This window comes from Pseudopipra pipra, chromosome 4 (assembly GCF_036250125.1).
Source record: "Pseudopipra pipra isolate bDixPip1 chromosome 4, bDixPip1.hap1, whole genome shotgun sequence".
Taxonomy (NCBI): Eukaryota; Metazoa; Chordata; class Aves; order Passeriformes; family Pipridae; genus Pseudopipra; species Pseudopipra pipra.
Window position 1 is genome coordinate 17,451,486 of NC_087552.1, and position 13,551 is coordinate 17,465,036.

At 41.1% G+C, this 13,551-nt stretch overlaps 1 protein-coding gene across 1 annotated transcript; it reads left to right on the plus strand.

Annotated features, from left to right (window-relative positions):
- Positions 1 to 6,302: 6,302 nt before the first annotated feature.
- On the plus strand, positions 6,303 to 13,198 carry ABRAXAS1 (abraxas 1, BRCA1 A complex subunit). Its single transcript, XM_064651786.1, has 9 exons — positions 6,303 to 6,441; positions 7,564 to 7,654; positions 8,983 to 9,019; positions 9,891 to 9,957; positions 10,637 to 10,830; positions 11,446 to 11,565; positions 11,883 to 11,967; positions 12,458 to 12,566; positions 12,720 to 13,198. The coding sequence occupies exons 1-9, from the start codon at positions 6,355 to 6,357 to the stop codon at positions 13,145 to 13,147; spliced, it is 1,218 nt and encodes a 405-aa protein (XP_064507856.1). The 5' UTR covers positions 6,303 to 6,354; the 3' UTR covers positions 13,148 to 13,198.
- Positions 13,199 to 13,551: the final 353 nt, after the last annotated feature.

Consider the following 13,551-nt stretch of genomic DNA (forward strand, 5'->3'; position numbering starts at 1 on the left):
GACTTGCCTACCCTGCGTGGGAGTAAGATGATGTTTCCCCTCCTGAATAGGGCAGAATTGTCTTCCATCCCATGAAACCTCATCATCTGCACTGCCTAACTCTTACAAAGTCATATTCCCCACTACACCATGAGCACAGACACTGTAATCCTTACCTGCCACTTTCTAAAAATACCAGAGAGCAAGCAACCCCCTCCCACGTTCACCCATCTATTATGCTGAATTATGGGATTGTCAGCTATAATTTTCCCTGGCAAACCACTCAGCCCAAGACACATGAGGTTTTTTGAGGATTGCTGAGACAATTATCACAGATGTATGAGGAAAAAAAAAACAAAACAGGTTTAGAGGGGGAATAAATAGAGAGATCTTGTCAGTCTATTGCTTTTCACCAAACATGTCACATTTTCCACACAATAAAATATAATTACTACACTTATTCCACTCAGTTTGCTCCTGGACACATAGCACTGCAACAACCCACTGCAGTGAAAGCATCATCTTGAATTCATGGGCCAGCCTGGCAGCCCCAGCCCCTTGCAGGTCTGTGAAAGAGGAGGCCATAGGGATGGTATTCCAAGTGAAAGAATTGAAGAGTTGCTAGTAGCCTCTCTATTGAGGTGGTCAAACTATCCAGCCCAAAGGCACTACAAAATCCATATGGATTGGAATTTTATCTCTGCCCTGAATGAACTTGCACTTGTTCATGATGTGAAGAAGAAAGGAAATCTTTTATTTCTCAAGGCAATTCATAACACAGCTTCCTGTTTTTTGGTCAGAAATTTGGCATAGCTTTTTACACCCCAGCACAATAATTGATCTTTTATTATTTCCAAAGAACCACTGAACTATACGTTTGTCGAATCCAGTATGAGCTGAATAACTACAATTTGTGATGGGGCTACACAAATTTCCTCGGCACAGAAATTTCTTTCAGAATTAATTCTGCCAGCCACTGACTAAACAGAGCTTCTGCATGTCATTCTTCTGCCCTCTTTGTCCCTTTTACCAACAGCCAACCATGCTGCAATCATATCCATTTCTAAGCTGGGAGAGGGAAGTGTGAAGGCATTGCAAATAATTCAAATAAACATGCAGCAACAGAACGTAGCATTCATTTGTAAGGTCTAGTATATAACAGCTGATGAATTTATACCAAATAGCTACAAGCCCTTCATTATCACAAAGTACCCTGAATGTCAAGAAAAGCTGCAAGACAATGTGCAAAACTCTCTGTTCACAAAATCTAACTTAGAAGAAAGAGATGCTGGTGACACAGGAGGAATTCAAGAGCAAAGCTCCCTTTAATTTAACAAATGTCAAATTGACACCCACAAGCATAAGAAATTCACTTGAAACAATCCTGGTCTCCTAGGGAAATGAAAAGGAGACAAAATGGGTGTCAGACGCCTACTCTTGGCTCTTGATCCCTTGGGGTCATTCTACTAATTTCATATTGCAAAACATTGCCTAATATCTAATTGCCAATTGTCATATGGAACCAGAATTATGACCCGTTTATTTTTTCAGTGCAAGGAGAAGCAAACACGGCACTGACCTCTGTCTATCTGTAGTGCCTTACATGGAAGGGTTAAATCAGGTATAAACAGCCTTTTCCTGTACAGCAGTCAGCTTTCGAGCAGATGCATATACACTGTGAACAGACGAAAAACAGCAATGAGGCATAACAGCTTTCAAGAAGTACCACTATGGTTTTGCCTTCCCAATACGTACCCTACTGCAGACACAGACTGGAAATAACACTTGGCATGGCCTCAAAGAGAAGGTATCACACAGTCACAGAAATTTTGGGAACCACTCTTTCCAGGTATGCTTTCTTCCTGTTCAGTACTAACTATTCCAGTGACTCTGAGGGGATATCCTACAGGAGTTTGCAGCCTGCCTTTCTTACAATGCCTTTCTTATCAGACTACCAGAACATTGTATGTCCCCAGCAGATACTGTTCCAAAGGAGCACTGACACATCAGCTTCAGCCACATGGTGCTTCAGTTGTTGAAGTAATACGTTCCCTAAAGGTTAACAAAGAGAAATTTCTACCTGAGGTGAATGACAATGACCACAACTATCAATCATGGTCAACCATCTACCAGCTGATCTTTTTTATAGTAAATATACAGGGTATATTGTTTATGGTAAATATATAGTACATTTTTATAGTAAATATACAGGGTATATTGTTTAACTGTTTTGAGTTGAAACATGATCCAAAACTGCTTACATCTAGAAGTACAGAAGCACACACAAGCATTGCCATTAGGCACACGAAGGTGTTACTATTGCTAAATGCTCTTCTGCCTCCAGTTTTAGGGCTCTCTGGTATTTCTGTGTGAGTTTTGCTATGCTACAAAGCGGACTGATCTACTTAGAAAAGCCTTGTAAGTCAATGACAGAGGGTCAAGAGAGCAAACCTGGGCTGATTAGCCAGCATCAGTTAATACTCAGGGGTACCAGGATTATGCTTTGCAGGATAAGAAAGTCTTTCAAACAGGACTGATGAGAGCATTGTGCGGTCCAGTAATTCTGATGTGTGTACTTACACATGAAAACTACTAAGAATATATCTTTTTCAATTGCAGATATTAAAAAATAAAATAAAATAAAATTTAAAAACAAAATCAAAACCAAACAAACAAAAAAAAAAAAAAAAAGAAAAAAAAAGAAGAGAAAAAAGGGCCTTTTTGTTTTTTGTTTATGTCTTCTCTGTGTTTCAACCTCAGATTCCACACCTGATTGCTACTTAAGGGGGAAATAATCTCTGGTAGTTTTGTTTTGATATTTATCAAGACTGAGGTTCATGTTTTACTGGTGAAAAATCCTCCAAAAAGCCAGAATAACCTTAAAGATCACCTATTGCATGTAATAGCAATGTCAAGTGCAATATTTATCTATAGAAACTACACTGTTTTCAGGCACTTAAATGCAACTTTGTACTCCTCTGCATTAACATCCTAACTGATCTATATCTGCTACTCTTAAGGTCTGTACAGATCCCATCTACACCACTAAACAGATATGTGTTTATATCTGACCACAGTAAGATTGTGCCTTTTATGCTTTATCTTTGGCCATCAACAGTTGAATTATGAAAACATCGAAGAAGTATGTTTGACTACTGTATCCCTCATAGAATGACTGTAATACATTTAGCTCTGACCACACAAGCATTATTGTTTCCACACAACATAAATTCAACAATTACAGAACCTTATTTATTGTATCCTGTAGCTTACAACAGGCTTGAGTCTTTGTATCACAAAACAGGGAAATCCACTACATGTTCTGACTACATTTGTTTGCCTTAGCAATGCCTAGATATCACAGGTGTGAAGGCATTACACGACTTTCAATATGTACCTCACATATTGTCCATATAAATCTTGTATATGATTTGTGTATTATTGATGCTAAATGCAATAAAATAATTTGTCAATGCCCAACATTTATTGCATTGGTTAAATGCATAACATTTTCTCCCAGCTCTGGCTTAGGAGTGACTGCAAACACAGCACAGGGTCCTTTGGGGCAATTCCTGAAAGACGTCAGCATTCATCCCCTTTCATCATTTTCTCCACAAACAGCTATGGAATATGGACACATCCATCAGTTCTTGCTGCTTTCGCCACGGCAACGTGGTCCATAATGGAATCATTTTTCGCGATGTATCACTTTAGTTGCGTTGTACTTATTACCCCTTTTTTAATACCACATGGCTTGCATTGTAAGAAATGCATGCTAGCTCTTTCCCATTACCCTCGTCCATCATTCTGTATCATTCAGAGACTTGTGTTCCCCTTATCCAGAGATCTAGATCATTTATGAGTGTGTTGAGAAATAAAAGTCCTAGCTGGTCCCTCTCTCCACTGTAACAACAGCTAAGAAGCACAACAATTTTCCTCTTCTAAATTTTGGCACCATTCACATATATTTTAAATAATACTTAAAGAATTTTATTTAAATATACCAGAACTAACCCTTCTCCTTCTAAATCTTGCCAACAAGTTTTAATGGAAAAAATATTACACTAAGAATATTAATTTTATATGCAACATAAAAAAAACATATTTGAGATCCCAAAAGCATGGAAATACAACTTAAAAGACCACAGGAGCATACATTCTATTTCAAGAGTCAGGCAATTAATGTCTAAGGCTAAGAATGTGCTTACCTATAGTCCTGGTGAGGGATGGAATCAAACATTTGCTTGCCTGATGTGAAGGGGTAAAACTCCTGCGGCCTTTAGACCAGACCTCTGATCGTATTTCAAAGAATGTTGTCACTTTTAACTCTCCCTTCCTGAAATTGTTTTCTAGACCTTTCTTCTGACTGTTATGTCAGGAACACCTGCTAAAATGGGTAAAAATACATTACTACAAGTATTAAAAATGAGTAAAATGTGACAACTGAAAAAATACAGAACGTATATTCTGCAAACTCAGTCTATACCTGAGGAAGAAGTTGTACAATTTACTGCTCAGCATTGTTCGGCATTATCATTGTATTAATTCCTTATCACAATTTATTAGGTTATTAACTCAGAAAATTCTCACCACAATCCTAAACAGTACAGTGCATCTCCAGACATCCTCACAGCTGCATGGCCTGTTTTGAAAGGCATGGCCTTGTTATGGACAGCAGGTCAGCCAGTGCCATGCCTCTTCATATTGCAGGCTGGTGTGACACAATCCTCCCACTCCCAAGACATGAGCCCAGCTCACTCCACCCACACTCCCAGCAGGATGATGTGGGCCAGGCAGCTCAGTTTAAATGTCATTTTGATGAAAGCATCAAACTAAAGCTCGTAGTGCAGCTCAATGAGGCACTTCCATGAGTGCAGATCCTGCCTTTCAGCCTAGAGCTGCATCAGGTCCCAGAGCTTGCAGGCAGGAGACTGGCAGCCATGAATGGGGCCAGGACACCCTCGGGACAAGCCCTTGGGCTGCACTCACAGACATTCACAGAGGCAGAGGACTGAGCAGCCTTCCTAAGTCAGAGCAGTGTTTCAATTGTTTCAGTCTCCAGGAATTTAGACTTAAGAACTGTGCCATTTAAGGCAAACTGCAAGGGATGATTTTCCAGAAGTCTCACTGGGCAGGTGGCAGGAAGAGGCTGGGAGAGTGAGGGAAGATAGAAGCGGGCACAGAGGAGGTGAGGTCTGGTGCTGTTGTTCACAAAATCGGATTCATTGCACAGTGTGTAATAAGCCAATAATTACACTACACACTTGAGAGAGATATTGATTATCTATTTCAGAGTTACACAATCATGGGTCCTCGGTGGTATTTCACAAATCAAGCATGCCAACTATCAAAATTTTTCACTATTTATACATTTTAGCAAACAAAGGTAATAATGTTCATTGGTTACAAGTTACATAGTTGTCCTTTTAATTAGTATTGTATCTTCTATTGTTTAATGATTCTCTTGCTTCTTATGCTAATTAGTCCACAGGTTTGGTCTTTCTCTTCTTTTGGGCCAGTGGGTTTCTTGAGTTGGTGGCCGTAAGTCAGTGGTTGCCATCTACCACTGACAGAATTACCTTTCATGCAGTTGAAGCTGATTCAGCACAGTTGCTGAGTTGTCTTCATTAGTTTCTTCCTTTTCTTGGGAATTCTGCCAGATGTCTTTGTGGCCCATAAACATTGCATTCTTTGTGTCCACTATGAGCGATACATCCTTCTTCCCAAGCTTTGCTAACCTCCCCATGGGCTGAGATCGTTGAAGCATGTCCAGCCCTAAACCTTAACAAGGCAATTTTACCAACAAGTAATTTGTCTTTCTGACACCTGAGCACCACTTAGAGATTGTTTGTTAGCTGCTGTCTTAAGCTGAGCCAGGGGAGATTTAAGTTGAACATTAGGTTGCATTTCTTCACAGAAAGAGTGCTTGGGAACTGGAATGGACTGCCCAGGGAGATGGTGGAGGCACCATCCTTGGAGGTGTTTAACGAGACTGGATGTGGCACTTAGTGCCATGATCTAGTTGACACCGTGATGTCGGTCATAGGTTGGACTCGATGATCTCAGAGGTCTTTTCCAACCTTATTGACTACGTGATTCTGTGATCCGTTTTCACCGATTAAATCGCCTTTCTTGTTGATTAGCTTTGAAAGCACACAAAGACCAAACATCAGAGGACACCCTTTCTGAAGAAAACGTTTAGACTTTCCACGTTTCGCCCGGGCGCGGGCGGCTGAGGGGATCCCGCGTCCCTGCGGGGCCGGGCTGTGCCGGGCTGTGCCGGGCTGTGCCCGCCCGGGCCCGGTGCGGCGCTGCCGCCGGCGGCCGCTGGGGGCTCCCGCCGTGCGGCGCGGCCCGTCCCGCCATTGCCGGGGCATGGAGGGCGAGAGCACCTCGGCCCTGCTCTCGGGCTTCGTCTTCGGCGCGCTCGCCTTCCAGCACCTCAGCACCGACTCGGACACGGTGGGTGCCGCGGAAGAGGGGACCGAGGAAGCGGAGGGAGGGAGGGAGGGAGGGGCCGCCCCCGCCGTGGCCGCGCCGGCGCCGGGCCTCCCCCTGCCCGGGCTCCCGGCACGGCCCCAGGGCTGCGGGGCTCTGCCGCCCCGCCGCGCACGGGAGTCGCTTTGTGTGCGAGCGGCGGGGAAACGCGGGGTCTTCCCGGTAAACCGGGAGGCTGTGGCGGCTGCAGCGCCGTGTCTGCCCAGGAGCGAGCGAAGGGCTGGTATGGCCGCCTAGCCCGAGCCTGGGCGGCGGGCAGCATCCGCACGGCCGTGGGCTGCTCGCTGCTCAACGAGGAGGGACGGGAGACAGCCGAGGAGGATGCATCACTACTTGTTGGGTTTTGGTTTCTTCCCTCGGAACTACGGGCTAGTATTGAAAAATTAGTGAAAACCTAGTCTGTTTGAAAAAAAAAAAAAGTTCATTTTGACACCTTTTTTTCCTTTTCTGAAGACAGCATTTGGACTTAATATGAGAGGGAAAATCCTCTTGGAATATCCTGAGTTGGAAGGGACCCATAGGGATAATCAAAGTCCAACTCCTGGCCCTGCATAGGAGAACAGCCCTAAGAGTCACACCACGTCCCTGAGAGCATTGTCCAAACACTTCTTGAACTCTGTCGGGCTTGGTGCTGTGACCACTTCCCTGGGGAGCCTGCTCCAGTGCCCAACCACCCTCTGGGTGAAAAACCTTTTCCTTTATCCAGCCTAAACCTCCCCCGACTCAGCTTCATGCTGTTTCCTCCAGTCCTGTCACCAGTCACAAGAGTGAAGAGATCAGTGCCTGCCCCTCCTCTGCCCCCCACAAGGAAGCTGTAGACTTCAATGAGGTCTCCCCTCAGTCTCCTCCAAGCTGAACAGACCAAGTGACCTCAGCCGCTCCTCATACGGCTTCCCCTCAAGGCCCTTCACCATCTTCATGGCCCTTCTTTGGACATTCTCTAATAGCTTTGTATTTTTCTTATATTGTGGCACCCAAAATTGCACACAGGATTAGAGGTAAGGCCCCACCAGCACCGAGTACAGCAGGAGTGTCTGTTCAATGCTACGGTTAACATGAACACTTTTTTCCTCTTCCCCTCTACAGGAAGGTTTTCTCCTTGGAGATGTGAAAGGTGAAGCCAAGAACAGCATTACTGACTCACAAATGGATGATGTTGAAGTTGTTTATACAATAGGTTAGTCTGTCCATATTTTTAATACCCTTCTTGGTTTCAGGCAATATGTGAATGCTTTAGTTTTGAAGGAGGGCAGTCAAAAACTTAGAGCATTATCAAAGCTGTGAGGTCCAGGAGTGCACCTTGGTGTAAAAAGCATTATTTTGCAACATTTTAATTGCTACAAAAGTTACAATACTACTGCAGAAAACAGAGTAACTTTAAATAAATACTAGTTCTTAGTTCCTTGAATAGCTGCTCTTTACCAAGTATCTCGTCAGATTAAAGGTAATTTAGGGTTTAGACTGCTACTTTGTTCTGGCCACAACACAAACTCTCCTGAACTACAGTTGCCCTGAAAAACTTGGTCTATTTCAGTGATGTGACCTGTAATGTATTAGCATTTATTACCTCATTGAGAGCTTATAAAATACTGTGTCTGAAGGCTGCAAGCTGTTTATTGATTTCATTAAGCAGATGTCAGATGTATTTTTTTTATAGTCTTCACGGGATTGGAGTGGATGTGCATTTTATACTGGCCCTTACATTTGTATACATACATGCACACACAGTCAACTCCATTCCTTTCAAATGCAGTTATACAAAAAGAAACAGAACAAGGTAATGCAGCATGTGCCTTTTTGCCAATCTTCTGGAAAATATAGTAGGGAGAAATTACAACTCATTTTTTAGTTTTACTCTGGGATACAATTAAGGTGTAACACTTTCCTTCACAGAGTCTCACAGCTGAACCAAAAATGTGGGGAATTTTTTGCAGTGGCATTGATCAGGTTACCCAGAGTCTTGTCATTACATTCTCACAGGCAGACTTAGTTGCTCTAAAGTTTGGAGGTTTTTTTCAGTTATCTTGTGAAAATGAAAACAGTGGAGAATTTAGGTTAAAAAAAAAGGATTTAGAATGCCATTAGATCACCTGCCATTTTTTTTCTGGTTGTCAGCCTTCCATTTATCTACCCTGTGGGTTTCTGTTCTTCAGCCTCATCTTACTAACGGCATCTATGCCTTGTTGCAGAGTAACTCAAGGGAAATCTTTCATATTACATACTACTCCTGTACTTTGACAGAAGGGAGAGAGAAATAAAATGCCCAACTTGATTTTTCATTTGACAAAATACACAAAAAAATACAGTTTACAGAAGTGGTTCCCTTTACATTTGAACAAATTAATTAGAATATATTTTTTAAATATTTCCTTTCTTCACCTTATTAATGCATTTGTTTTTAAGAAATTATATAAAATTATTTCTTGGTTCTGCTATGAGTTTAATAGTGATCATAGCATACAGAAGAACTGATGAACCTGGTGTAATATTACTTTCACTTTCCAGATATACAGAAGCATATTCCCTGCTACCAGCTGTTCAGGTAAGAGTCTTAAGTAAACAGATACAAAATGCCTAACTTGAACTCTTCAGGATTTAAACTCATATTACATTACTTGAGAAAATCACATGATATAACTATAGTAGCCATATCAACCTCTTGGAATAACAGATGCAAAATGCCTTATGTTATTCCTATTCTTTTTTATTATGTCTTTTTTTTTTGGTCTTTGCCTATGTATATGGAAAAAGAGATATGACACAGTGCACCTTCTGGTGAGCTATGATACCATATAAAGTAAAGAATAATATCAACATACTGAAAAAAACATTGCTTTACTAAAAGCATACATTCTCGCCACTCACCCTCAAAAATAATAATAATAAAAATTTTAAAAATAAATAAAAAGGTACAGCCATAGGCTTCTAAGTGGGTCAATAAAAGAAACACTTGTTAGCCCCATAGCAGGAGTAGTTTCAAAAGTTAGTATTCAGAGTTCCATCATACATGGAAACACAGCTGTGCAGGTTTACACCCCTGTAAGGGGAGAATCACAGTTTCCTTCTCAAACCTTTCTGAAAATTAATAAACCCATCTCTTATTAGAAATGCATTTTATATCAAATTGAAGGCATCTTATTTTTTTGTAGTTCAGAGAACACAGGTGCTACTTTTAACTTATATCCCAGCAGCACTGATGCTAGAAGAGGATCTGGGCTGTACAAGACCTCCTACAGAGCTATTTGAATAATGAAATCACCTGCTCTGACCCAGCAGAGAAGCTGTGGCAGCATATTGTTATGCTTAATAGGAGGGGGAAAAGACTATTAGAGATGATTACCAGAATGTTAGTGAATAGTTATTTCTACATTAGCATTTTTTCCCCTCTAATTGTCCTACTTTTCTTCTTCTAGCTTTTATAATTCTGCAGGAGAACTGAATGAACTTGCCCTGAAGAAAATACTATCAGGCTGTAAGAAGGTATTTTATTTTCAAATCTAAACCATACTGAGGAGCTTACTGAAATTTTGGAGGCTGTTCTGGATACCTTTTGCATCAAGCTTTTTTTCTCTCCTCATTTTAAATCTTTTATCTAGTCCCATATGCTGCTGGTCAAGGCAGATGCATCATCTCTTCCCCCTAGAAAACCAGATTAGGTTATTTTTGGTATATATATGTAGGGTTTGCTACATATACGTCACAACTTTATTTGTTCTTATTAATTTCCCAAGTGAACATTTCAAGTATCCCAAAGGAATTCTATCAATTTCTAGCTTAAGATGAGTTAAGGTCAGCTCGCTCAAATGGTTAAGCACGATTTGACCAAAAAAAATTAGTCTTTTCTACAGAAGAAATTTTTACAGGGGGAAGGTATAAGCTGAAAAGAAACAAACCACAAAATAGCAGAACAAAGTTTGCAGAGTTTCAGCTTGAGCACAAGCTCAGAAACAGGCCGGTTCAACACATGGTTTTGAAGGAAAGAAGCTGCCATACTGGAATTAGGCTTAGATGTTTTAAGGGTTTCAAGTTAACTGCTTGAATATGTACGTATCACCAAACAATTCAGACTTGTGACTTTGTACTGTATCAACCTTGCTTCACTGTGGCACACAGGGACAGCAGAATTCAACACTAACAATGATTTTTCTTCTGCCTACAGAGTGTAATAGGATGGTACAAATTCAGACGCAACACAGACCAGACCATGACATTCCGGGAGAGACTCCTCCATAAGAACCTGCAGTCACACCTATCAAATCAGGGTCTTGTATTCCTTCTGTTAACCTCTAGTGTGATGACAGAAAGTTGTTCTACTTACAGACTGGAACATGCCTTACATCGGCCACAGGAAGGGTAATTGGTTTGTTTTCTACAGTGTGTGCTCTAACTTGAAACAGTTGGGGTTTTTTTTCACTTTGTTGCAAATGAATTATTAACACTGTTTATTTTACCCTTGAAACTTATACATTAGGTAAGATCCCTCCTTATCTTGCTAGAGCACAGTTCAAAGCTTACCCTGGGACTCTATTCTGGGATGTCCCTTTAAATCTGTAGTGCCAGCATCATCAGGTAGACACTGTCAGCATATTTATGTACATAAGCTGTTCTTGATCAAGTTGGTTTTCTCTATAGGACTTCAACCATCCATGGTGTTTATCTTGACATATTAAGATATCTAAATTGGTGGTAACTATTTTCAGAGACATGCTGCCCACAGGCTAGGCTTAACAAGCAAGTATTGCATTATTGTGTACTGTACTCAGAAACAGGGGAAATAATACAGGCTCAGTGTCTGGTTGCTCCTGGAGTTTGCCTTTAGCCTCATCTCTGTGTCATGTAATACATTTAGCAAGGACTAACTATACTGTAAACCCCCATCTGGGATGCTTAACAGTCAAGAACTGTTAACTATCAAAAAGAGGCCTCTGGATGTTAATAGATCATGTTTTTATACTTCTGCTTTTTCAGTCTTTTCCAGAAAGTCCCTTTGGTGGTTACCAATCTGGGTATGGCAGAACAGCAAGGTTACAGAACAGTGTCTGGCTCCTGTGTATCTTCTGGCTTTGTGAGAGCAGTAAGACAACACAGGTACAATGACATATCGACTGACAGCTGTTGCTTCCTGTTAACATAACTATACTTACCTTTCTATAAAAGCATTTACGTGTTTTTGCAAATGCTACAGCTATATCCTGCTCACTTTTTGTCCTTTATCTGCAATTATCTAGCATTCCACCACACTTGGAAATTAGTTCAGTCCCATACTCTGCCAGGAGAGCAGCTTCTGTCTCAACATAGGCACCTGCTACTGAAGCTCAAAATGCTTATTTATTCTTTAAAGCTCCTACTAAGTAAGCACTGGGATAACTAACTTGCAATTATACAGTTACATTCTTGGCCCACAGGTCAGAGTTCTTTCATGAGGATGGATCCTTGCAAGAGGTTCATAAGATAAATGAGATGTATGCCACTTTGCAGGAGGAACTCAAGGTAAGCCAGGCATACCTGCCTCACCTTTGGTAGTACTACAAAACTGAAGTCAAGCAGAGGGTACAACATCTTGCACTACATGAGAAACAAACCTGTGTCTTGGAAGGGCATCCGAAAGATCAGGGAGTTCCATTTACTATCAGCAGCTGCACATTATGTTCTCAAAGTTGAAGACTTAAGGTTCCATTTGATAGAAGTACACTGATAAATCTTCAAGTTCACTAATAAATTCTCAGAAGAGGATTGTTTTGAAGGAGTACTATCCGTAGTTTGTTAGATCTTCTTTGCTTAGATAGGAACAAATAAAACATCCTGCACCTCATTGAACACAAGGTTTAAGTGATCTCTAAAATCCACCTCAACTTCATTACTTAAGCTTTTACTACTTTGTGTCCAACTTAATTGTGAGTACCTTTAAGGATTTTGCAACAAGGTTAAAGTCAGCTTCTGTGAATACTATTAATCTGATCAAATGCCCTTTTTCTTGCAGAAAATATGCTTTACAGTAGAAGTCAGTGAACGATCTGTAGAGAAACTTTTAGCAGAGGTGAGGCAATTAAAAGAAGAAATAAAGAGGAAAAAGCAACAAGGTTGTTCAGGTAAGTTAACCAAATGTAATGCCAGCTTTAGACTTCCAAAGTTTGTTCAATTGGCAGAAGCAGAAAACACTTCTGAACTTGAGGCAGCCAAAACACCAGGGGTAGGAGTGTGCAAGAGGTTTTGCAACTGTAACTTTTTTTTTTTCCCCCCAGGAGAAGACAGAAACTACACAGGAGAGCCAAAGGAGAATGTTCTCCTTTGTCAGGCACTGCAAACATTTTTCCCCAATTCTGGACTTCAGACATGTATTGTTTCCTTCAAAGGCCAACAGATATCCAAGAACTGCTGTAACATTAACCATAATATTAATGTCACGGACAAACTGACTCTCATGGTAGAGGAAAGAGACTTCACTGAAGCTGAAACAAGACATCTAACCAAGCGTAAAGTCAGAGGGACCACAACAGTATCAAAGTCATTCAAGAAATCCAGATCGTTGCAGCTTCACCGAGAATCACTTGCAGACCCAGAGGACAGTGACCAGGACAGGAAGCTTACACTGAGCAGCACTGAATCAGACGAGGATGTGTTGGAAAAAAATAGAGACACAAATGAATACCCACACTCTCCTACTTTCTGATCTGTTAATGATTTGTCAGATGACTTCACACCAAAAGCTACTGCAAGCATATTCAAGTGATGTGTCAGTTTTCAGTCCATTTTTGCAAAACGTACAGGGTTTGTTTGGGGTTTCTGTCCAGTGCATGAATCCTGTTCAGCATAACAATGTCCAGATGACATTCCCTCATTTTGCCTTCCAGAGTTCCATCTGTAATCTCTCTCTCAGGGTTTAAAGACTATGCCAGCAGTCAGATAAGCACATACTGCCTCAAACTAATACAACTTCAAGCTGCTGTTGAAGAAGCAGTACTACCCTTTCCTCAGCAGAAGCTGATGCAGGCAGCACCAAATGAACACAGATAACTTAGAATTAGCAGTCTACTTGAACTGCCACATTTTAAATACTTTTAATTTATCCTTAGG

Bases quoted from the DNA above. Each gene is read 5' to 3' on its own strand.
- ABRAXAS1 (XM_064651786.1), top strand. From the start codon at position 6,355: ATGGAGGGCGAGAGCACCTCGGCCCTGCTCTCGGGCTTCGTCTTCGGC. The intron at 7,655-8,982 runs GTTAGTCTGTCC...TTCACTTTCCAG, and splicing joins TGAAGTTGTTTATACAATAG to ATATACAGAAGCATATTCCC. The intron at 11,566-11,882 runs GTACAATGACAT...CTTGGCCCACAG, and splicing joins AGAGCAGTAAGACAACACAG to GTCAGAGTTCTTTCATGAGG.